This window comes from Cavia porcellus, unplaced genomic scaffold (genome assembly GCF_034190915.1).
Source record: "Cavia porcellus strain 051 isolate PalLab524CR breed Dunkin Hartley unplaced genomic scaffold, mCavPor4.1 scaffold_4, whole genome shotgun sequence".
Classification (NCBI taxonomy): Eukaryota; Metazoa; Chordata; class Mammalia; order Rodentia; family Caviidae; genus Cavia; species Cavia porcellus.
Window position 1 is genome coordinate 61,516,451 of NW_026947487.1, and position 24,863 is coordinate 61,541,313.

The 24,863-nt window shown below is 51.3% G+C and overlaps 1 protein-coding gene across 1 annotated transcript in view; it reads left to right on the plus strand.

Annotated features, from left to right (window-relative positions):
- The first annotated feature begins 906 nt into the window (after positions 1-906).
- Positions 907-24,863, plus strand: part of Znf423 (zinc finger protein 423) — a 316,073-nt gene continuing 292,116 nt past the window's right edge. Inside the window, exon 1 of the mRNA XM_003477678.5 lies at positions 907-1,317. Within this exon, the coding sequence (XP_003477726.2) occupies positions 1,278-1,317 (40 nt within the window). The 5' untranslated portion in view covers positions 907-1,277. The remainder of the gene's footprint in view (positions 1,318-24,863) is intronic.

Below are 24,863 nucleotides of genomic sequence, written 5' to 3' on the forward strand. Positions count from 1 at the left end.
AGCCCCAGCAGCCGGATCAGGAGGAGGAGAGCCAGCGACCACAAAGAAGACAGGAGCGCGAGGGAGGCTGGCGGGCGGGCCGGCGCCGGCTGGAGCGCGGAGGAGCCGGGCCGCCGCCGCCGCTGCCCGGGAGGACGGGAGCCCGGCCGCCGCCGCCTGCTCGTCCTCCTCCTCCTCCTCTGCCACCGCGGCCGCCGCCTCCCCCCTCTCCGAGCCTCTGGCCCATGGAGGCAGCTAGCGGGGCCGGCGACTTGGCACCGGCCCGGGGATCGGCTGCGCGCCGCGCGCGGAACACCGCAGCCCGAGGGCAGGCAGCGGCGGCCCGGCGCAGGGGCTGAGCGATGCCCGGGGCACGGGCGCGCCTGCCCGCTGCCGCCTGAGCGCCCCCTGCGCTCCCCTTCCTCCTCGGGGGGCCGGTGCGGACCAAGCCGAGAGCAAGAGAAGGGGGCGTGAGCCGGGGGCCCCGCGCGGCGGCTTCAGAGCCTCTGCGGCCGTTTTGAGCACCCCCTCCAAGTAGGCTGAGTTGAGGGAGCTCCCCCCCGCCCATCAGGACCTCCAAATCAGGCGTTTGGGCATTTTTGAGCCATTAACATTTATTATTATTATTTTTTGTGCGGCAGGGCTTTTTTTTTCCGGGGGGTCCTGAGCGCCTGCACACCCGACCGCCTCTCGGTCTCTTCCCCCCACCCCCCCGAGACCCTCTTGACTCCAGCCCTGTTCCCCCTCCTCAGATGGGTTCATTGTGAGCTCCGCACCGGGCTGCGTGGCCGGACGCCTGCAAACTTTGCACAAAAATCCGGCAAGGGGCGGAGGAGAAGGAGGAGGAGGGTGCGGGTGGTGGTGGGGTGGGGGAGGTAGGGAGGGGGCCGCAGGGGCCGGGGGCCGGCGGGGGGTGGGGAGGAGGAGGGGGGCGGCTTTTTTTTTTTTTTTTTTTTTTTGCATAACTCGGCTCGGCCGAGTGGCCTCCGGACTCCCCGCGCCGCTGGGACCGTTGCTGGGACCAGGAGCCCCCGGCTGCCGCATTGCAACAGGCAGGGCCCCGACGCGCCCCCCGGGGCTCCCCCCGCCCCCGAGCGGCCTCGGCCCGCCCGGGCCGCCCCCCCCAGGGAGGCCTCCCCGGACCTGCGGTCCACTCCCCATCGCCGCCGACCCGGCTGCAAAAAAAAAAGTTTCCGAGAGGCAGGCGGAGGAGAAGGGGGAGAAGGGCTGCCCGGAGCGGCGGGGGGCGGCGGGGGGAGCCGGCTGCGCAGGGCGACGGAGCGCCCGGAGTCCCGGACATGTCCAGGCGGAAGCAGGCGAAGCCGCGCTCGGTGAAAGGTGAGCGACGAGGCCCGGCGGCGCGAGCGGGCGAGCGAGCGGGAGAGGGAGGGAGCGAGGGAGGAGGGACCGGCAGGCGGGCGGGCGGCCGGGGACCCGCGCGGGCGAGCCGGAGGAGGAGGCGGCGGCGGAGGAGGCGGAGGCGGAGGCGGAGGCGGAGGAGGGGGAGGAGGCAGCCGAGAGCGCGGGGCGGAGGTGGCGGAGGGGACCGTGCGGACACCCCGCCACCGGGACCCTTTCCGGGCCGCACGCCACTGCTCGCGGGGAGCCAGCCTTGGGGGCGCCGGCGAGGCCCCTCGTCGCTCCCTCTGTGCGGGCCCCGGGCCCGCGTGGCCAATCAAGGGGTGCAGGCCGACTTGGCGGGGATTGCGAATCTCGGCGGCTGCGGCGGGCGGCGGCAGGAAGAGGCGGCGGGAACGGGCGCCCGAGAGGCCGGCTACTCAGAGGCCGCCCTCGCTGGCTCTGGGCCTCGCTGGCTTCCTCCAGCGCCCTTCTGGTCGCCCGGGGACGCGGGACGCGGCGCGCGCCCCAGTCGCAGCGGGTCCCGGCCCCGGCTGCCCAGCGCCCCCTCCCTGCCCCTGCCAGTGGTGTGCTCCCTGCCCGGGGCCCCCACGTTTCCTGCCTGCTCTACCGAGGCCCACCGGGCTGGGAAGCTCCCGCAGGAGTGCATTGTTTGAGCCTCGCAGGCGGGAGGAAGGTCTCTGGGGAGCACAGGCTTCGTGGGTGCTCCTCACGATAACCATCCAGGCATCCTCTTCTCCTGCACCTACACTGCCTTCAGGTGTTGAGTCCCCTGGGTGTACACGTTGGCGAGGAGGTACGGATACATAGGCACACACACATCCCTTCTCCGAACTTTGATTTCTATTTCCATTATGGGCCCCACACCCGAGGGCGCCGCTGGAGAGCCAAAGCTCCAGAGAGAGGCCTTGCGCGGGCCCAGGGCCCCTCCTCTGGCCTTTCTCCTAGCTGGCCGGCCTCTCCAGGTCAGGCCTGCTGCTTTTTCCCAATCCCAGTCCTTCGAGTGTGTGTCCAACTGCCTGGATGCACAGGAAGGTGATGGAGGAACAGGATGAGAGCAGCTCTTTCTCTGGAGCCCAAAGCCTCTAGGCCCTTGGCCTCTCTCAACTCCCCTGAATGACCTCTGGCCGCAGCCCAGTTCTACTCTGAAAAGTTCATTTCCTGGAGGCCCGAGAGGGAAGGTGCTTAGGCCCCTTTCCTTTCCTGCCAGCCTTGTTCCAGACTGGAGTGGCTGGGACTGAATCTGGCACAGCAGGTCTCCAGACACCTGCCATCTCCCTCTTTCCAAAATCCCAGGAGAGGCAGGGGGCACCTGGCCCTTAGAAACTTCTGTCATCTTGAAAGGAAACCAACTGAGGCTAAACTCTCTCAGTGCCTGGCCTGCTCCCTCTCCTTTTATTCCATGAGTGAAGTTGGTCTTGCTCCTTGAACCCTGTCTAGTATCCCAATCCAGGATACCCAGTCAGTTCTACAGAACTGGGGGTTCTACAGGCGTTCCAATTAGGGAAGAAGAAAACTAGAGGGCAACAAGAAAGAAGGATCACAGTTTGTCCTTCTGCTTAATAAAAAGGCTCTGCTGCTTGAGGTAATACTAGATTCCTTTTCCCCTGGCTAATTGCTCACTCCTTCAAGAGCCACTTAAAGACAGTCCAGAAAAAATATAGAATTGAAATTTCTGTCTTCTGTCTTAAATTCTCTTTAACTTGGACAGTTGATTTTGAGTTAAATCTACATATGGGAACAGATTTTTCATGAAGTACAGAGTACAGAGCTTTGCCTAGCCTAATCCATGCCTCTGAACCTCCTTAGTTTAGAAGGCAAGCCACAGGAAGTAAAGGTAGAAGAGTTCACAATGAACAGATGGGTGGGTGTTTCAGAGTTGCTTGAACCGTACTCTAAAACTCACTCTGTAGATCTCAGAAAAAGACTCAGGCATTGGTCTACAGCTTTCATGAAATGAGCCTTGAAATGGTTTTTAATGAATGTTTCTGTCCAAATTATGTGTTTGTATGTGTAGCAGGCAATTCAAGCAGATTGAAATGGGGGAAAGACAGCTCAGTGGAAGCAGACCAGTGAAGGCATTATGAGAAATGTTGTAAATATCAACCACACAGTACCTTGCTGTCCTTGGAGTCTGAAGCCCCAAAAGCAGCCACAATCCTTGTCTCTCACCGTTTTGCCTTTTATTCAGCTTACTGGGGTGAATAAGGTGACAACAGTGGCCACTCATCAGGGGAGGAATTAAGAAGATAATTTGAATAGATAGGAATTACAGCTGGTGATGGATTTATTACTTTTCAAGAACTGCACCTTTCTCTCAAGCAATATTGAAAAGTGTGTAGTTAAGTATGGACAGCTCCACACCAAGTGTTGGAAATGACAAGGTCCTCCCATTTAAAGATGCTTGAAGGTGCTTCATAAGGAACCCTGGTGTCTTTTGCATCTTATTTTATTTTGCCTCCCCTACTGTGTGTCAGGGATAATGTAGAGAGAGGCATGGTGGACTTCCCCAGCCCTGTGCATTCTGCTGTGAAAGTCTCTTGACCATAATTTGTAATTGATCTCAGAAATATGAAAGCCCATACCAGGAAAGGAAGACAGAAATGTAACAATTTTGAATGGATGCTCAGAAAATATGATTTGAAAGCCCTGGCATTGCTGCTTTGAAAATCAAACAGGCTTTAGAGGGGACTCACTTCCCACTCAGGGACACAACCTACCTCTGGAGTGGGGTCACTTGTTCCCTCGGGATGTTTGTCCTTCTTTGCAAAATGCAGCTCAACAGGGAGGATGCCCAGCAAATAGGGATGGGGGCTGGGACATTAGGGCAGGGGGTGAATAGCCTCATTGGTTTTCAAAAGCTTGTGTTTTTGTTAAAAAAAAAAAAAAACAACCAACAAATCCATGAATGTTACAAAAGTCACGTATTTTGACTGATTTTCCTATACCCTTCTCCCCTTTTTTGTATCCTGGTGGTGTGGTGTGGTAGTTGCAATGATTTGTTCCCTTTGATAATTTTGGCCTCATTCTCTGAACTGTTCTCATCTCGCTCACTGATGTTATTTCGGCCGATGATATCAGGTGGTTTGGTAACGATTACCTCGCAGTTCTCTCTGTCACTCAACATTAAGGAGGCCTGTGTCCTTTACCCCGTGGCTTTCTCAGATCTGTGCTACAGCTTCTTCCTTTCTACGGAAAATGAATACATGTTTTCCCAGCCTCCGTTTAAAACTTTTGAATAATTTGCACTACTGTTAGTTTCTCTAGTAAGTGTCTGTTAATTACACTTCGTAATATTAATTAGCCCTCAGGCTGCGTCCACAGCCCCCACCCTCACCCCAACATCCAAAATTACCCCTAGTGACTTCTCTGCACTGCCCTCCCCTTCTTTGTCTAACTCTCTTGCAGGCCTGGAGCTCCTCAAAAGTCCATCTTATAAATTTGTTGGTTTACAGACTTGGGAATGGTGTAGTTCCCCATTGTATGTGTTTCCATGGAAATAATTGAGATGTAATAAATAGCAGATTCTGAGGTTACAGGTTTTTTCAGCTGAGACCACATACAAGTGTAAATTGTCGAAATTTGTTTGGCTAAATGTACATGATCTTGCATGAAGGGCAAAACAAATCCTTTGTATGTTCCTTAGCTTTTTATGTGGATCGAGGTAACTGACATTTAATCCTAATATTTAATTCCCCCTCCAGTTAAGTTACCGATCTCCAGCTTTGAAAGGGTCTGTTTTATTCCAGAAAACATCCTTTATGTTTAGTAATTGCTGTTTAGATTCCTACACCTGTTTCCTTGCAAAAACTTAATAAGCAATACAATAAGATAACTATGTGCCTCTGGCAGGAGAATCCTGCTAAATGTTTAACCATAAGGTGCCTAGTGTGCATTAATAATGAAAGGTGCAAAATGCTGGTGACTTAACAATCATAGAGTAATTCTGTAGAACCAGCCAGCCCTGGCAATGTTGTGGCATGCTACAGCGTTAACAGAGAAGGGGGGACCACGCAAGGTGGAAACTGGAGTACAGTGTCTTTGAGTACAGTGTTTCTAGCTGGAGACAGAGACTTCAGATCTGGTTCAGTGTAATAGAAAGTTGCAATAATTGCTGTATCGGTAGCCAACTCTTAAGCGGGTGGCTGTGGAATTCTTCCCCTGAAGTAGGATTTAATAGTCTGGCAATTAGATGCATTGATTTCTCTTAACTGTTCATTTGGATGTGTAAAAGAAAGGAGTCTACCACCGAGGATGACGGTGCAGACTTGATGTCTGACTCTGGAGAAGACTGATGGAGGTGGTGGTGGTGGAAGAATATTAAATTTTTAAAGACAGCTTCAAGAGAGAAGGTCCTTCTTTTAAAATTTCTACTTCTTTTGCCGTGAAATGAAAAGGCACCTGTTGTTCAAATACTGTTTAAAGAGAAACAGCAGTGTCCATTTCTGTCTGAAAAGCATTCTTTTCTGCCATAGATGCTTCTACAGTAACATCACTGTCTTTTTAGTGACTGGATGCAGTTGCATACTTTTGGCATATGGTCTGTTGAGTATCAGAGGGGCAAGGCTCAAAACACCTTGGGCTCTTCCAGCAGAGAGACCTCTCTTCTCCTCCTCATTCTTTCCTCACAGTGGGCTAGGACTCGGATCCACCTGGGACCAGCGGCCCTGAGAATCCCTGCCTACAGACTTGGCCATTTGAAAGGCTGGTGGATGACTTTGTTGGCTTGGAAACAAGCTTTCTTGAACATCAGCCTTAGTCACTTTCTGCTCCTGGACCTTTGGCTTTTCATGTCACCAAATTCTGACGTGTCTAAAAATATCTAGAGGTAACTCTGCAGAGGATGGTTGGTCCCATTGTTTTGCCAAGGTTAAACAGGTAGATTTGACTTTGCTTATTTTTTTTTTTTTTTTTGTCTTTTTCGTTTTTATCGGTACCAGGGATCGAACTCACGACTGCCTGCTTGCAAGGCAGGCGCTTATGCCGCTGAGCTAAATCTCCAGCCCCCTGAAAGTTCTTTTTTTTTTTTTTGGTCTTTTTTTTTTTTTTTGCTTTTTATCTGTACTGGGGATCGAACTCACGACTGCCTGCTTATAAGGCAGGCACTTATGCTGCTGAGCTAAATCCCCCGCCCCTAACAGGTGGATTTGAGATGTTGCCTTTCCTGAACCCTGGCTGAAGCCAGCTCAGTCCTGTCCATGCTATACTGATGCTTGCCGAGCATTATCTTCATGTCTTGAAAACACTTGCCATCGATATCAGAGTTCCTTCATATCTATGAATCTAGGCTAGTCACTCATGATAGAAGTGAACCCTGAAAACTGTTAGTAGGTCCCTTATTACTGTGGGTAGACCAGAAAACCTGTTGGTTTGTGACTTGGACTGTTTCTTCAAATTCCTGTTGACTTTAAGGGTGTTTTGTGTTTGGAAGTAGTGGCCTATAATCAGAGCAGTTTTGTACCCAAAATGGATTTAGGAAGCCTGGGTTGCTTGTCTCATGTGCTTGGAGTTTCTGCTGTTGGTGGTGAGCTCCCTCAGCTGGCTGTGGGTGCCTGGCTGGGTGAAGTGAGTGGGGGAAATGCAGATGGAAACTTTTGATTCACAGCTTACCTGCCAGGATCGGTGTCGGCCAACGATTGGGGTTGTACACTCAGTAAATAAAAATACTGTACCGCTTTCAAGGAGCACCAATTAGCTGATTGCTCCGTGTGGCTGTCTTTAAGGAGAGTGCTGTTTTACCTATCTCTTGTACAAAGGTTTGATTTTTAATGTCTTGTGAAAAGGATTCTCTTTGTCTTGATTGATGTCAGGAATAAAAGCATGATGGTAATATCCCTTTGAAAGCTATTGTATTGTCAGCCCTGGCTGACAGCGGGAGGGCCTCCCAGCGTTATAGATTAGTGCTGTGAAAACACTGACATTTTCTTTGTTACGTTGCTGTTGTTCTACTTGCAAAGTCAATTACACAATGTCGGAACTCAGTTACCCAGTTGACTTTGGAAGTAGTGATGTCTTTCATTCTCTTCTTAAAGATATAATTTTCCTTTGTTGTTGTTGTTTTGTTTTCTTCCTTCCTTTCTTTTTTAACCTGCCTGCCTCCTTCTGGTTACCTCCCCTCCCTGCTGCCTCTTCCCCTCTACCCCGAGAGTCTGAACATCTTAGCTAGGCAAACACTCTGGTTTCAATTGTGACCATCTAAATTCAAAGACTGCCACATCATTATCTCGGAATTCTTCTACTCATTCACATTTCAGTGTCTTCTTATTGATACAGTGACTACAGCAGCCAAGATACATAAAAAACCCATCAAATGAGATTAGAGTGTTGATAGTCTCTCATCAAGTGGGTTGTTCTGTGGATTAGGGGTCATTGAAGTTGGCAAATTCAGAGCCCCCACCCCACTTTGTTTAGGAGACTGCACCCCCAGATGAATCAGGTTCCTGGGGCTGATGGGATCCCTGGCAGGTTTTAGAACCGTAAGCATTTTAGACTCAGGAGCTGTTAAGTGTGGGATTTGGAATTCTGGGTGCTGTTATATCAGGGAGGGAGGGATCTCATATGGGAATTAGGAAATCTACCCTCTTGCCATTGTAGATGGCAAATCTTTAAGTCAGCCTTATGAAGTGATCCCAGTTCACCTGTTCTGGGCACACATAGAGTGGGATTTCCATTTCTCCCTATGTGTGCAAAATGTTGCTGCTGAGAGAGAAGAAAGCCATGACATGTCCAAAGCTGACAACGATGGCAGTGGATGTCTTTTACATACTCCCATGTGTCCCATCCTTGCCTTCTCGGGAAAGAGAAATACCTGAATTCCTTAGTTCTGTGACCTGGTCCTGAAAAGTCTATTGTCACCTGAAAGTGGCCATGGGTAGGACAGCATCTCTTGGCTGATGGAGTGCAGTTGTGGGGCTGCTGCTGCCACCACAGTGGCAGGCTCCAGATGACAGGGATCCATCAGGAAACTCAGTCTGAGGATACTAATTGTGGGCCCCCGAAGTTATTATTATGAACCACCCGACAAGAGCCTGTATTCACCAGCAATTTGTCAGGACTAATTTTGTTTTTCTCCAATAATTGAAAATTAATGTCTTGAAGTGAAAGCAGATGTTCATGTCATCTTCTGAATTGGGATATAAAATGGGGCTCTGTGGATATGCTCACTAATTTAACAGCAATTTCCCTCTCTTAGATAATGGGGGTGCTGGGGCTGGCATCACCTAAAGACCAGGGCTTGGGGCTGAGACAGAGGTGGGGTGATGCTCTCTTGTGTTCTTTAGGTGCTTGTTTTTGGAGGAAGAACTTGTGCTGTGAAACTTGGCTGTGAAACCTGAAGAATCCCTTGTTTCAGCTGCTTATGTGTACAAGATGTATTTGCTGAGATAATTCAAGGCATGCTTCTGGGAAAGGTAAGGGAGCCTAAGTCTGGGGACAGTGGCTTCCTTCCCATGAAAGGTCTTTAGTTGTCCGTCACAACTATATGCAGTAAGGCTGGTTAAACTAGCAGATTCCTGTGCATAGATCGTTTCTCTGGTTGCCCCTAGCACCCTTTAAAAAATGGGGATAAAACACACAAATGAAAATGATTGTCTTGGGGGTTGAAAATGTAGCTAATTATCATCTAAACAGTTTTTAAGTGGCATTAAAGGACATAGTGTTTTGCAGCTGTTCATACTGTGAACTTCTCGTTTCTAGCTACAGTTCAAGTAGTGCTGCATTGAGGGTCTACAGCCCACCAACCTCAGAGGAGTCCATCTGGTTCATGGCTTCTCTTTTCCAGGGTGGAGGTGAGGCAAAGGCTCGGACCTCACGGCGATGATTCTGGGTGAATCTTTTCCTTGCTCTGGTATGAGACATGGGACAGGAGGGGTGAGTGAGTGAGGAGCCCTATCGGGGCCCTGAGACCAGTGCTGTGGTGGGTTCTGGTGGCCATTTGAAGTATAAGGACATTTGCCCTCTCTTTGAGGCCATTGCTCTTCTGGAGGCTGAGCCTGGCTCGGTATGAATTGGTCCTGTGGGCCTGCTAGACCAGATTTGTTGCAGTGTCCACAATTGTGTACTAGCACCCAGAAACTTCAGGATGGCTTGTCTGTGATGAGTGGAAGAGAGAAACAGCTGTTCCAGAAGGGCCACTTAGCTACCTTGATTTTCCATCCTCAGACTTCCAATATCTGTAGATCTGGGCTTTGCAGATTCTCACCGTATTCTCTTATTCCTCCTGCTCCAAGGTGCTACAAAACTTTTTCTCCCCCTGATTTTTCTGTAATTGAAATTTGCCCTTTCGCTCTCTGGGCATGAATTATTTTTTGCAGTGTTGTCATTCCTTGTCCTGCTGTGAGTTTTATCTCTTCTGTTGATCCTAATTAAATAAAACATACTGTTCACCTAACTCATGTTGCACCGAATTTTACCTGCCTGAAGGCAGAGTGCAGGCCATCTGGGGTTGGTTAGGGAATAGGCCAAGGCTATGTAACGTGACTGGGTGGTGGTGACCACCTGTGTCCAGCAGAGGAGATGAAGCAATTGCACCCCCTAAGTGCTTTGAAATCTTGGAGCTACCAGTTACCTGGGTACACTTTTGGTTCCTGATAAAGAGATACGGCTTTGTCCCCAGGCTGCTGGTGCTGCAGATTTGAAGGGGAGAAGAGCATTAATTACCACCTTCAGGAGTTCCTCAGGCTACTAGTGAGGAAGGAGAGCAGGCTAGGGAAGGAGATGGGTGCAGAAAGAGTGCAGAATGTGCTGGGCTTTCTGGAGTCCGGCATGCAGTGCACATGTTGGCTCTGCAGATGCCCTCCGCCCTTCCTGGAGAGAGTTCTCAAAACACACATTGGGAAGATGCAGGCCACTACTATTTTTGGTTTTGAATGTCTCAGAATTTGGAAAACCACTGGTTGAAAAGAAATCTTGCAGTCTCCTTTATTCAGACTCTTTGAAGTATGCTTCTGGCATCCTTAGTTTCATCCAACCTGGCCTTACACACTTTGGATCTCAGGAAGCTCACCACTTCTATGTCACATCTGTGCATTTTTAGTTTAATTTCACACTTTAGTCTGCAGTCTGTCTTCTGTCATGCAGGCATACCAGTCCTGGTTTCACCTCCTGGGGCGAGAATAGTAACTCAAAGCCCCAGTGCCCAGAGTTGGTGAGAGTAGCCCTGCCTTGTTCAGTGAGGGTAGAGATCTCGTTTCCTCGAGAATGAGCAAGTGTATGAAGTGCAGGCTGTCCTCAGGCCTGAGTGAACCTTGGTACAGGCTGGTATCAGTCTCTTGGGTCCTCCCCTAGCTCCTGTTTCTGCTGACGAGAAAGGGCTGCCTTAGGGTTAAGTGGCTCATGCCCATCTGCCCTTCCTTCTCAGAAGGCTTTGTGCCCCCGAAGTTTCAGCTGCCACTGGTCGAGGGCTTTGTGCCCTGTGCAGTGTTACTCTTTGAAAGTGATAAAAGTAATAGATTTTTATAGTGATTTTAAATCAAACAGTATTTGTCCCAGGAAACTTTCCATCCTGTCTGTCACTGCTATCCTGCCACAGAACTTGGGTCTGGCTCAGGGTGAGCTAGGATTCTTCAGCTCAGTCACTGTTGAGGGGTCTTCAGGATTTTCCTCATCTTTTGGGAGGTTCCCCAGAAATAGTATGAGAATTGAGGGTGAGGTTGCAAGAAAGAGTGAAAAAATGAGTGGTGATGACAGGGAACCTGCCAGGTCTGAGTCAGGTGCTTGTTTGTCTCATGAGGGAGGGGTATATATCAGAGGCGGTGTGCTCTGTGGTCCTGGGTAAGATGGTTCTTTCTCTGTGCATCATTTCCCCCATCTATGAAACAAGGTGGCGCTAAGTGGATTAGCTGTGTTTTAGGTGGTGTAGGATTCTTTTTTTTTTTAAATGGGAGATTGAACCCAGGGCCTTCTTCCTAGCTTTTTAAAAGATTTTTAAATTATGAGACAGGGTCTTACTAAGTTGCCTCACTGGACTCAAACTTACGATCCTTTTGCATCAACCTCCCAGAGTGCCAGTGCCAGGCTTGCACTACTCCATCTAGCGAAGGGGTACAGGATTTTAATTCCTGGAACGTAAATGGAAAACATAAGAAACCTTGACTTTAAAGTGATATGACTGAGATATTATTAGGTCTTTTCATGTTACTTTTCTCACGGCTGGGTCCACAGTGGGTGAATCCAAGAGGCTGTTCTAGGGAATCCTGAGGTGGAACAGCTAGACTTTGGCCCTTCTGGCCATTTGGAAGGATTGGGCATCCCAGAGACAAGACAAAAGGGCTTATAGGCTTGACAGTGACATACGTATTTTATCAGATATCTGGAAACTAGTCCATGGCGGTGGGATCTTGGTCCTAACCAATCATGTCCTTGGTACTTTTGGCTCCGGGGACTCTGCCAAGTGCTGCTAAAGAAGTTCTCTGGGCACTTCTCTAATCCAGAATGACAGGGTAGAGAATGACCAGGCCATACATGCCCATCCAGAGCTACCAACCCCTGTCCCCAGGGAGGGGCTGTGACTTTGACTTTGAGGTCCAGGGACTCGGCCTGCATCTTTTCCCACTGTTCTGCCACATGATTCTGCCGCACCTCTCTGGTTTGTGTCAGCCTCACAGACACACAGAAACCCCTTGCCCAAGGTCACAGGGCTGGGAGAAGCGGAGCTGGCCTCTGAGCCAGGCCTTATCTAGCTCCAGAGCCCTAGTCAATAACAGCGATCTTTATTTATAACTATCTCAGGAGCCTCAGAAAAGGACAGCAGGGAAACACCTGCCTTCTGTAGGCTGGAGAAGCCTCTAGGCTAGCTGAGACGACCAGAAATGAAGGTGCTGGGTGAGCCCTGTCCCCACCTGCCTGTAGAGTGCTGCCTTTGGGGCTATCCATGTTCACTTTTTTTTTTTTAAACCTGGGAGTTGAACCCAGGTCTCATGCATGCCAGGCAGCACTGAACTACATCTCTGGCCCTCTCCCTTCATTTCTCCCCTTCCTTCCACTACCAGAGCCGTTGCACTGAGCTATATCCCAGCCCTTTAAAATGTGTGTGTGTGTGTGTGTGTGTCTCCAGAAGTCATGAAATGGGCCAGGCTGGGCTTGAACTTGCATCATCAGCAGTAGTTTTTTTTTTTCCTTTCTTTTAGTCCTGGGGATTGAACCCAGAACCTTGAACACTGGTAGTGCTCTACGTACCATGATGGAGCAAGCATCCTGCTTTATACATTTTTAGGCTCTCATTTGGGTGTTTCTTGGATTGGATTCCTAGAAGTACAATTGTTGAGTCAAAGACTATTCATTTAAAAAATGTGATAGATATTTCTAAATTGCCTCTTACAAAGGCTGTACCAGCTTTTCCTTCAATAATAGTGTATGAGTGTGTGTTTCTCCCAATCCTTGCCCACACAGGATATTTTCTTTTTCCTTTCTTTTTTTTCCTTCTTTTTGCCAACCTAGCAGGAAAGAAATTGTACATTGTTTTATTTCTACTTTCTTATTATTGGTGGAGTTGACCCTTTTTCTTATGCTTTTAGACCGTTTTTACTTCTTCTTTTAGCAGAGGCATGCAGAGCAGGGAGTGTGGGCAGTTCTTTCGCCCTGCAAGTCTCTCCCTCCCCTCTTTGTTTCCTTCCTTCCTTCCACACATCCATTCTCCCTCTAAAATCTGGAGTGACTTATCGGGTGAGACTCAGCCTAAGCCCCAAGGATGCAGAGAGGATGAAGTGGGAACTGTGCCCTCAGGGAGTCTGTGACTGGAAAGAATGCCAGTGTGCAGCCCTGACTACTGAACCAGACAGGCAGCCCAGAGGTACAAGCTTAGGGCTGGGTTGGTGGAGGAAGAAGTTGGGTGGAGACTGTTTCTGATACAAGGAATCAGGCAGAGCATAGAGAGTAGTGTTTATTTGGGCCCCGAAAGATAAAATCACATCATCAAGGCAGCTAACATGTCATAAGCACCGTGTATGCAAGCACTGGGATATGGTCTCATTTAATCTTGATACTCACTGGTCTGCCTAGGGGGGCCCTTAGACTTTCTTTTTCAGGAACGGTAATTTTTTTAAACCCCTTTGCATTTCTTTTTATTCATTATTTTGAGACAAGATCTCTCTTAAGTTGCTCAGGCTGGCTTGGAATTTGTGATACTCCTGCCTCAGCCTCCTGAATAGCTGGGATTACAGGCATATACCAGCGCAGCATCCTTCTTGTATGGATGTTCACATTTGCCCAGAAATATGCAAGTCAGATGCCCAAGGTCTTACTGCACTGTTGTAAGCACTGTAAGGACCGTGCCTCAGGCAAGGGCAAGGATGTCTTCTGGAAGTGTGCTACTACCACTGACCCAGGTGAGGGCCTGCTTTGGGGACAGCCTGGGATCCCCCAAGCTTCTGAGCAGATAAATCTGGGCTCCCCACATCCTTGCTATATTACTAGGGAGCAGCCTCAGTTTCTTTTTCTGTGAATTGGGGCTTTATTCCCAGGAGAGATGAGAGGATGAATTCTCAGGTAAGGAACTGAAATGGCCACACAGCAGAAGGCTGATCATTTGGCTGGTGAAAGGTCCCACTTGAGGGCAGCCTGCCTCTCTCTTGCCTATACATTTACTGAGAATGCAGTGATGGGGAAAATGGTTTTTAGTTTGTCACCTGTTGGGGGTAACACCTACCCTTCTTGGCAATGCCAGGTTGTGCATTTGTCCTTATGTCCCCCCTGCAGGACTGGTATCTTTCTCATTGGTTCTTTGTGGTCAGCTTCAGGAAGGTGCTTTGTGGGAAGCAGGGGATAGCCCCAGAACTGGCTGTGTGTGTGTGTGTGTGTATGTGTATGTGTGCCTAGGGAAGTATGTTTGCCTATGAGTCTGTATTTGCACCAGTATGTTTATGTGTGAGTGTGCTCAGTGTGCATCTATGTGTGTACTATATGTGTAGGAGTGCATGCACACAGGTGTGCTAGCGTATGTGAATGCCCACATATGCTGGCAGCCAAGGGAAGAGACTCTTGTCCCTTGCTTGATTCAGACTCAGCACAGGAGTACTGAGAACACACATGGGAGGGAGACTTTCTTCATGAATCTGTGTCCATTCATTTTGATATTTTGGAGCTCCTTTTGTGTACAAAGCATTATGCTAGACCCAATCCTGTAAAAAGAAAAACAAAAATAAAAACCAAGTTCTTTGTAAGAGTCAGTTGACCATTCTTGAAAATAAATTTATTTATTTAGGTACTAGAGATTAATTACCAGGTCTTCATGCTGAGTTACATAGCTTTTTTTTTTTTTTTTTTTAACTTTTTGAAATTTTGAGATTAGACTTTGCCAAGTTGCCAAGGCTGGACCCAAAATTCTTGAGCCTCCTGCCTCAGCCTCTCAGAGAGCTGGGATTACAGGCATGCATGGCCACACCTGGCTTTTTAGTTGACTATGAAGCTGTCTTCATGAAGGTGAGAGAAAAAAAAAGTTTTCTGTGACCAAATGCATTTGGCAGACAGAGAATTAAACAGAGTTAAGTTTTAAAAACCTTTAGAGTTTCTCTGTGCCTTTAAAATGCTAATATGGGGCTCTCGCAGAGATGTTAATAGTTTGTGATTTCCAAATTTATTGGATCACTTGGGATCTTCTCATATTGGGCAGTTTGGGTTTCACAGCTTTTAGAGTCCACCTCTTACCCAGCTGATCATTCGTTTGATCATCCCCATGTGTTTATTGAGCGCCTATTGTGTGCCAGGTACTGCTCAACAGTTCTGAGGCTTTCACGTGAGTAGACAGTTTATTTTGGTAGGTGTGAAGGGCTATCTACAGGTACAAAGATAGGTAAAATTTCTGTTGAAGCAAGTCCTGGGGTAGGTGAGGAATGGCAGGGCAGACTGGATTGAACCATCTTGGAAGTGACACTTGAGGGGATGATGACAGGGAGATCACTATGGGCGCCCAGGGCCTGTTAGTTGATGCTTTTACAGGACTCTGGGCTCTGATGGAGCAGGGACCTCCAGGTGATGAGTCAGTGCAGTTGGGCTGCTGCCAGGTGGGGCCCTTCTTGGTCCATCTTTTTCTAGGACCCTCAGTGGCATGTGCCTACCAGATACACAGGGCTGTCTCAGTGCACCCCTAGGCGGCCTTTGGGGACAGCCTTCTGATTGGGAGCGCTATCCTGGTGTGTCTTGGCTATGTGGTCACTGCAGAGTTCCCAGCTTCTGACAGATGGGGAAATGAGGCCAGGAGGCTCCCCAGCCGGTTCCCTCGGAGGCCCGGCCCAGAATCCAGCCCTTTTCCAAGCCAGGCTGTGACCTGAGGCTGGCAGTATGGGGGACAGCAGAGACTGCCAGGGGAGGTGCGCGGCCGGGCCTTCCGGAGGCGCTCTGCAGGGTCTGGGTCCTAGGGGATGAAGAGAGTGCGGGATGGGAGGAGGAGGAGGAAGAGGAAGAGGGCGAGGAGGAGGAGGAGGAGGAGGAGGAGGAGGAGGAGGAGGAGGAGGAGGAGGAGGAAGAGGGTGAGGAGGAGGAGGAGGAGGAGGAGGAGGAGGAGGAGGAAGAGGGCGTAGAGGAGGAGGAGGAGGAGGGTGAGGAGGAGGAGGAGGAGGAGGAGGAGGAGGAGGAGGAGGAGGGCGGCGAGGTGGTAGGGGAGGGAGGGGAGGAGGGTCGGGCAGTGGGGGGCGGCGAGGGGGCGGGGAAGCAGGGAGGAGGCCGCCCGCGGCCCGGCTGCTGCTTGGGAACGCGGCCCCTCAGCCGCTCTTTGAGGCGGCCGTCTTGGGAACGCGTCGGCCGCCCCCCGCGCGGGCTCCGCGGCCGCGGCGCGGTGACTCAGGGCCGGGTCTGGGCACAAAGCGGCGCAGCGGGGGGCCGGCTGGGAAGGCACAGGCCGCGGCTCGCCCGCCCGCGCTGCCCAGGGCGGCCGGCTCGTTCCGCACTGCGGGCTCCTCGAGTCTGGCGCCCCCGGGATCCCCGGGTCCCAGGCCTGGGCTGGGGAGGGCGGGGACGGGGGCGTCTTGTCCGCGGTGCGGGCCAGAAGTTTGCCCCGGGGACAGCTGGGTCCCCAGCACCGATTGGCCTGGGTTTGAGGGCGGGGTTCAAGGTGGGGGGGGCAGCAGATAATAACAACAATTGTCATGGATTGTGTCCCTCCTAGGTGCGAGGAGTGGGCTGAGCACTTGGCACTTTGCCTCATTAACTGAAGCTTCCTGGTGAGGCAGGTACCCAGTTGACTAGCTTTACAGGGGAGGAAACTGAGGCACAGGGAGGTAATACAAATTGCCCCAAATGCTCCACAGACAGGATTTCTTTGTATGTAGGTGCTCTGGCTCCACAACCCTGCCCTGTCTAGGCATACGTGGATGGCCTGGGCATATCAGCAAGGGAGTGCTGTTTAGAGTGCAGTTATATATGGCCAAGCAATGAGAAGATTATTTGCTGCTTAGACATCACTCATTGATTCATTCAGTGGATGGGCACTTCCTGACTTGGCTGATCTGTGCCAGGCTTTATGCTAGCTGGACCCTGCCCTCTGGGAGCTGACAGTTGATTTGGGGGTGGAGTAGTCAGACAGCCAATCCAGAGCAATGCAAGTGCTCTGCTATGTGACTGAGACAAGGTCCTCCGGGAGGCCATTGCAGAGGAGGTGCTATGACAGCTGGTCTGGGAGGATGAGAGGGAGCTGCAGTGGAAGGTGTATAGTCCCTTCTTTCCCCAGGGCTGCCTTCCCCGCCCCCGACTCAGTGCTGCCTGTGAAAGGAGGGAGAAGAAAGGCCATAATTCCTGTCCTGTCCTGAGGACTTGGTGGGACCAAACCTGGGGCAGCATGGGGCATATCTGCCTTCAGGGGATAGCACAAGGATGAGTGCTGGCGGCTTTGCTGGGAGCGTAGAAGCACAGATGCAGGAAGAGGCAGGCAGAGTAGGGTAGTGGAAGGGATTGCCAGGCATCGGATGATATTGTTAGGTGGCCTGCTGCTGCCTGTGCATGGTACAGAGCATGGTCCATTCTGGGGAGTCCCCAGAGCAGGCCCTGTGGGCCTTGGGATTAAATGATCTAAAAGGGCTGCACAACTTTTGTGTGTTGTGTGGTCTCAGAAGTTCTCATTGGCACCTCTAAGTACCCAGGCAATCAGCTAGGGTCAAGTCCTCTCCTTATTTACTTGCCAGATGAGGAAGAGAATGCCACAGGAGCCAGCATCTTGCCCTAGATCCTATGCATGTACACCTGGTTTGTGTTCACCTTTCACTTGGGCTGCTCATTTCCAAGGCCTGCGTGTTCCGTGACCAAGAGCTTACCAAGGTCTGCCCCTCTACACATTGTTAGTGTCCCCCTAAACACACTGTTAGTGTTGGAGGTGGAGGGCAAACGCTACTGTCATCCAGGTTCTGGAGCCTGGTTTTCTTTAGAGCTGTCTCACCACACAGATTCCATCCAGCCAGGTTGGTGAGAAAAGACCACAATTCTTTCTCCACTGGGAATCTGAATGGATTTTATTCTGAATTTCCTGTCTCCATTGGCTGCAAACACCCATTGCTTAGGCTGACCCTGGGGAAAGTAGAGGCCTTTCCTGGGTTCCCAGTGTCTAAATTAGTTTTCCCCATGGGCTTGCTGGGCCAGGCAAAGCCTGTCTCCAAACTTCTCTGTGTGTATTGTCCTGCTTTATTCTCTCAGGAGAGTTCCAGGTCTGCTCTCCTGAGAGGGAGTTTTGGCTGGAGGTGGGCAGGAGGGAGAGGACATCTATCTATCGCGTTCGTTGGGGCTAACCGTATGCCAGCTTCATGCCAACTGACTTAGAAACATTTTCTCATGAGTCCCCTCAACAATCCTGTTGTTCACCACTGTGTTCACCTGCAGGAGAGGCGGCTGTGAGGGTCAGACATGTGTCCAAAGCCATGTGTCATCATGGCTTGATCCTGTGGGGCTGCCTGAATTCCTCCCAGGTCACCTACCCATCCCGGAAATCATTGCCATCCCAGTTCCCTCCTCCAGGCTGGGAGACAGAACTTGCAAACTGTTATGAACTCTGGGGCTGGTTACATCGTGTTCCCCCTAAGGACCCAGCTGATAGCCAGCTCCACCCTGCCCACACCCCTTGGCCTGAGTCTGCTCTTGAGGCTTAGTTGGGGGAGAAGCAGTTTGGACAGGTTGAGGGCGGGAGGAGTTCAGATCCCAGTACATTTGAGGTGGGTTGTACATTGGGCTGTACCTGCTTCTTGCGGTGTCCGGGGACTGTACACCCCAACCTCACCAACATACAGGCCTCCACCTAGCCAACCAGCACCTCTGTTCTGCTAGGTGGGAGGCAGTGGCTGCATTTGTGGATTTCAAGTGGGGAGGCCTCTCTCTTACTGTGTGTGTCCCTACCCCTGCCACCCCTTTGGCTTATCCTGGAATCTTGGATGCGGTTGCTGGGGGTGGGTGGCCTTGCTGAGGGATTCAAAGCAGGCCCTGCCCTTTCAGCCTGTCTCTGTCCACCCAAACTTAAACCTGCATCATCCTCATTGTCAACATTTTCCCCGAATCGGAGGTGTGTGCCCCCCCGAGCCTGCTTTTTCAGGCCACCTTCCACAGATGCAATTGTAGCTCAGTGGCCTGGAGCCACTGTCCCTCTTGCTCTCCCTCCTGAAGTTTCCCTCTCTGGGCACCGGACCCTCCTCGTTCTCTGCCCTCCACCTCCTCCCTTGCTGGCTTCCTGGAACCCAGGGACCCTAGAGATTTCTGGACCATATCAAGTTGCTTGGGTAGTTGTTTCTTTTTGGGGGGGGCATGTGGGTAGGGGAGCTGGGAGAGAAGCCGATGATTGGGCTGGGCCAGCCAGGGGTGGAGGCTAACCACCAGCCCGTGACTCCCCGGGTCACACGGTGGCCCCTAGCCCCTTTCCTGGAGGACCTGGGCCTCTCTTTCCCTCCTCTTTGGCATTTCCTGCTTCCCTCCCTTTCATTTTGCACTAGGATCCCCAAGGATGCCTCTGGGGGCATAAAGGGCCCCCTTAGCCCTTCTTCCTGATGTCTGACTTGGCCTGGCACCCACACTGTCCCACTAAACCTGGGCCCAGGATGGTTCGGCTAAACCTTTGCTCCTCGATCTGATCTCCTTAAACCCCCACCTCCTGGCTGGACAGCTGGGCCCCAGCTGGGCCACCTCCAGGTCTGAACCAGGGCCAGAGCTGACAGAGAGTGCTCCTCACAGACCCCTTGGCTGGGTGCCAGTGAGTGTGGGGGCCCCGGAAGAGGCTGAGGGGTTGAGGAAGGGGAGCCTCCAAGCCCAGGGGATGGGATAAAGAGAAGCATTGACCTGATAGGGCAGGCGCCAGGACTGAGACCCTCTCGAATTAAATCTGAGGCAATTTTGAGAACCCCCAAGTCCTCAGTAGCCCCTCCACTGCACTGCTCTGGCCCCTCAAGGCCCGCTGCACACATGGTTTTGCTTTTCCAGGCATCCGCCCCTGGTCCCCTCCCCCTGGGTGCCTTCTCTGCTCCTCAGCCCCTCCCCCAGCCCTCCTGGGCCCCCTCCTTCCTCCTTGACCCACTTTAGTCCCCTGTTGCTGGGGGAGGGGAGTGTGCAGCCGGCGGCTGTGATCCTGGCTGCCTCCCCCAGCATCCCTTGGGGCTGGCTCTGGATGGAGCCAGCAGGCTGAGCCGGCCTGGCCCCAGGGACTGGCACACAGCGTGCTCCGAGTGGCAGCCTCCCTACCCCCTCCACGGACAGACAGTTTTGGACAGCTGCCCCTGCCTGGGCCCCTGGGAGGCCCTGCTAGGACCTGGCTCCAGTTTCCCCCAGCCCCAGGGAGCAGTGGCTTCAGAGGTTTGTCCTACCACTGTCTCCTTGCCCAGTGAGCGCACTTCCCAGAGGGGACACTGGGCAGGGCCAGGGCCTGGCCTCCACCCGTTCTTCCCCTAAATCTCTCCAGAGAGGCCAGAGCTGGAGTCAAATCCTGTGACTGTTGTTAATCTGTGTGACTTGGGAAACTCCACCAACCCTCTCTGGGCCTCACGTGTGCAATAAGGGATCTGGACGAGATTGATGACCTTTACTGAGCACGACTGTTGAGAGCTTCTGCTAACCATTGTATGTTTGTGATCGCATTGTCTTGTCCCAACAGTGAGCACCCTGTCCTGCTCACTGTTTGAAAGATGAGACAACAGAGACACCAAGAGCAAACTTGCTTGGGAGGCCACGGGTTGGGGCACAGGCAAGCCCAATGCTGTAACATGCTCTAGTGGGTCCTGACCTCGCTGGGACTGTTAGCTCTTCAGGGACTGTGACATAGTGCTGTGAAGACTTGAGATGCTCCTCCTCCTCTGGGAGCCCTTCCTTCTGTCCCACTGCGGCTTTGGACGTCTGTAAGTCTGCTCCCTGCCCTCAGAGGCTGAGGGAAGCCCACAAGTCCTAGGTCTCATGCTCTGTGGCCTTCCTGGACACCACTTCAAGGGTGGTTCTTGGCTTACAGTACTGCCAACTGTAGGGGCCAAGAGTGTCCTGGAGTTGTGACCTGCCCCTGCCTGTTCACTAGCCTGGTCCCGGGCCCCCTGTACATTCTCCCCTTCTCTCTTTCCTCAACTTATCAGAAAACAAATGTAAAAACTAGGGTGGGAGGCCCAGAGGGGTTGTTTAAATTTTGGAAGCCTCGCTTCCCTAATCTTTGCGTTTGCCGCCTTTCCCTACTTGAGCCTTGACATCTGTCCTTCCCCTGGGAATCTTTTCATTCCACCATCATTGTCTTGCTGAATAAAGGAGAGGGTGAGAGGTAGGCAGGGGCTCTGGGGGGCGAAGTCAGGACATCTTTTCTTATTTGCCTAATTTCCTCACTCAAATGTGTCTTGTGATTAAACATTTTCTTAGTGTGCTTGGTCAGGGCTAGGCTGGATTTCTTTTCATAAACATTGGCAAGTGAATTTAACAGCCCTGTTTGTATTAGCTGGAGGTTTCATTTGCATAGTGATTGTTCTTATGAAACAAAATAATCACTTACAGTTTATGAAACTGTATAAATACAGGGTCTGGACTGCAGCGTATGTGCAGGCCTTTCTTTTTGCACGTAAATCCATCCTGTTTGGGGAGGATATTCAGACTTCAGGAAAAGCCAAGTGCAGAGGGTTTTCTCCACTGAGTGGTGTTTCCCTGGCTGGAGTCCTGGGGTGTGAGTGTTGCCTGGTGGGTGGAGCTCAAGAAACCAGATGACCCTCATCTCAGTGTGTACCCCAGTGTCAGGCAGAGCTGGGACAGAGTAAGAGGGCAGGAGGTGTATCCTGAACCTCCCCTAACTTTCCTTTACCTTTTAGATAAAGGTTGCAAACTAGAAGCCTGAGGCTGAGTGCTGCCCACAGATATGTTTTGATTGGCTCGTGCTGTGTTTAAAAGAAAGAAACCAAGATTGAAAACCCTGGAGAGATCACAGCAAAATTCAGGTTTCTGGCTTCTCTCTTGTACTCACTAGTCAGCTCTGGACTGTTAGACCCACGATCCTGCCTGGCAACAGTCCTGGGACTGGGGCTGCCAGCTGCTCCAGCAGATGGGCATGTCTGTACCTTCTCCTGCTCAAGTCACTCCTTTGCATCCTTGCCTGACCCCTGGGGGGAATCTGGGTTCCTGATTGCAGTGAGTCTTCTCTGCACCCAGTGTCCTGCAGTATCTTGCAGGCTAGAGGTGCAGTGAGACACTGGGACTCCTGGGGTTGCTGCCCTGGCATCATATCTGCTGCCCTGGCATCATATCTGCTCCTGCCTCTGGAGGCCACACCTCCACATACCCATCTCAGACCTTGGTGACTGCCTCAGGGGCTGTGGGTTCTAGGTCCTCCTGCTGTCAGTATGGTTGGGGAGCGGAGATCTGAGCAAGGAGTCACTTCTGGAGGTCACATCGTCATGCCCAGCAGCTTGCCTTTGTTCACAGATTTCCTGGCCTCTTCCTTAGCATCCTGTTAGAGCCTGCTGCCCTCAAAAGAGGCTTTTCAGGATTTCAGTCTGTTTAGACTCAAGACATAGTCAGCCAGCTTAGCCTGAGTAGATATTGTAGCTGATTTTAAACCAATGTGAAATCTACTTGTGTTGGGTGGGCCCAGAGTAGTCTGATAAGTGAATGGTCTCACAAAGGGCAGAGAGTAGATTGGATTTCTAGAAGAATGGGCCTGCTTTATGGTCCTTGGCAGTTGGGCCTTGGCAATCGAGGTCTTTGAATACTTGGTTGCTTTTTTGGCGCCTCCATTTCATAGAAGGCGAGGTCAGAAACCACAGAGCGAGGGGCAGAGCTGGTGCAAGCTGATCGATCACTAAGAGCTGCTCTGCCCCGCAGTGTGCGCCCTGTGAAAGTAGCCTTTGTAGACCCTGTTGAGCTTCCTGGCCTTCAGTGTGGACAGCCCTGGCTGGAAACCACACTTGAGGCCTGTGCTCTTTACAATATATAGCAACCTGCTGTCACTATCACAGCAGCCCTGAGGGGCAGGTTTATTTCCCTCATTTTGTAGATGGGGAAATTGAGACTGTAAGGCCCAGGGTCACGTACCTGATGAACAAGTGAAGGTACTAGGAACGGGAACCCAGGACTCTGGAGTGTGCCCTCTAACCCTGATTCCTGTGCTTTCAGTGTCTGCAACTATAAAATAGGGAAAACGGCCCACCTCCTGGAGAGTTAAATACGAAGTTAGTAAAGGAAGAGTTCTTGTAACCTCTAGCCTTTCCTTACTGGGGACGAATGGCACACAGGCATTTTAAGGTTGCTTTAACTCTGTATACCTACAGTAGTTTTGAAGTGTAATTTCTTCCCTTCTCCCTGTCTTTATGATTTCACTTTGACCATTTGCCTACTCTGGGGAGTATCTCCCCTCAGGATCTCGAAGTTGTGAAAGTCTTCTGGGAACAGGGCGGCATCTTTGATTCACTGGGGCTCTTTTGGGCAAGGAGTGGTGCGGAGAAACTTAGAGGGTCTTCCAGAAAGAGGAAGAGCAAGCTGCTGGTGGAACTGGCTGGCTGCTGAGGGATGGTATCAGTTGGAAAGCCTTGGGCTGCAACTCAGGTTGAAAATAGGTCAAGCCTAAGAGCATGTCATATGTCATGAAATGAGAAGTCTAGAGGGAGTGCAGCTACTGCAGAGTACTTAGCTGAGTGGCTCAGTACTGTCAGCAGGGACCCAGGCACCTTCTGTTTTTGTTCTGTCCTCCTTAATATATTGGCCCTTGCTCTCATATTTATCTCCCTTTGGTGAAGAAATGGCTGCTGTGCTGCCAGACATCACATTCTTACACATCAATGTCCAAAAACCAGGAGAGAGAAGTTCCCTGACACAGGCTTGTCTCAGAAGAAAGATACTTTTTCTAAATAGTCTCATAGTTCTTCCTTGTTGATCTTTTTAGTTCCTTTCCCTTGCTGCGTGTTCTAGGATCCTCCATTCTTTTCTTTACACTTTTTCCTCTAACTGAAATACTCTGCTTTTCTTAGCCTGGCTGTCTTCTGGACTCAGGATCAATGTTACCTCTGAGGTAGGCATTTCCAGACCACATTTCTCTCAAAGTGGGCCCACTGCCATTAGTTCTCACTTTCTGCTTTTAAAATCGTATGACTTATTCTTGGGAGGGATTTATTAGTGTTTACTTGTTTGCACATTCGGCTTACAGGACTCTCGATTCTACGACAGGGGCCAGTTTGACTTCTTCACTGCTGTGTCCCTGGGCTCCAGGAGAAGACACTGGGAAAGGATTGGGTTCCGTGCCTGGTGTATTGTGGGCATGCCCAAAACATTTGCCAGGGGAAGGAACTGCTCCTCACCAGCCATTCCTGAGATCCTCTCCTTCCCTCTACCCCTTGTGCCTCTGTCCCTTTCCCCAGGGGCTAAAAGTCCTCCTGCTTTCTTCTGTGAGGAGGAGGAGAGGCACAGCATCTCCTCGAGCCCTGGTTTTCTGGTGACCATGACTGGATTGCCGACCGGCTTGTCCAAGGGCCAGTTTAGGGAAAACCTTGTTCCACAAGCCAGGCACACAATGGTGAGCCAGGCAGGAGCAGTGTGGGTGGGAGCCTGAGGACACTGCGCTGGCAGGTCCAGTGGTTGGAGCCCATGGGTGGCATGGATGTAGGACTGGATGTCTGGATCTGACCCTGGCCTGCACGGTTGCTTGGGTTGTTTTGCCCAAGCACACTTCTTTTTCACTGTGGGAGACTCTTTTCCCACTGATACAGTGGGGTCAGCCTATTGCAGGGCAGTCCAGCCTACCCACTCCTGGGGAAGCCACTGGGTTTTGTCTTGCTAGTGCAAATGGCAGTGGTGGCACAGGGGCCAGCTGGTCATTGTAGACAACACTGAGGGGAGAGAACAAAGTGAGTCCTTTTGATGGCAAGATGAGTCCTCTGAGTAACTTTTAGGGATTCCTTGACTGGAGGCTGTCCATGGGGATCAGGTGAGGTGGTTGTGGATGGTGTCATCTGTTAGCATGGGACTGACAGGGAGAGGATATAATGTGTACAGGCTAGGGTGGGCATCATTGGAGGATGAGTGGGCACAGTTGGGTCATGGGGAACTGGGCTGGAGGATGCGTGGAGCCAGATTAGGAAGGGCCTTAAGGCCTTGGGAGCCCAATTTAGGTTCTCAGGCTG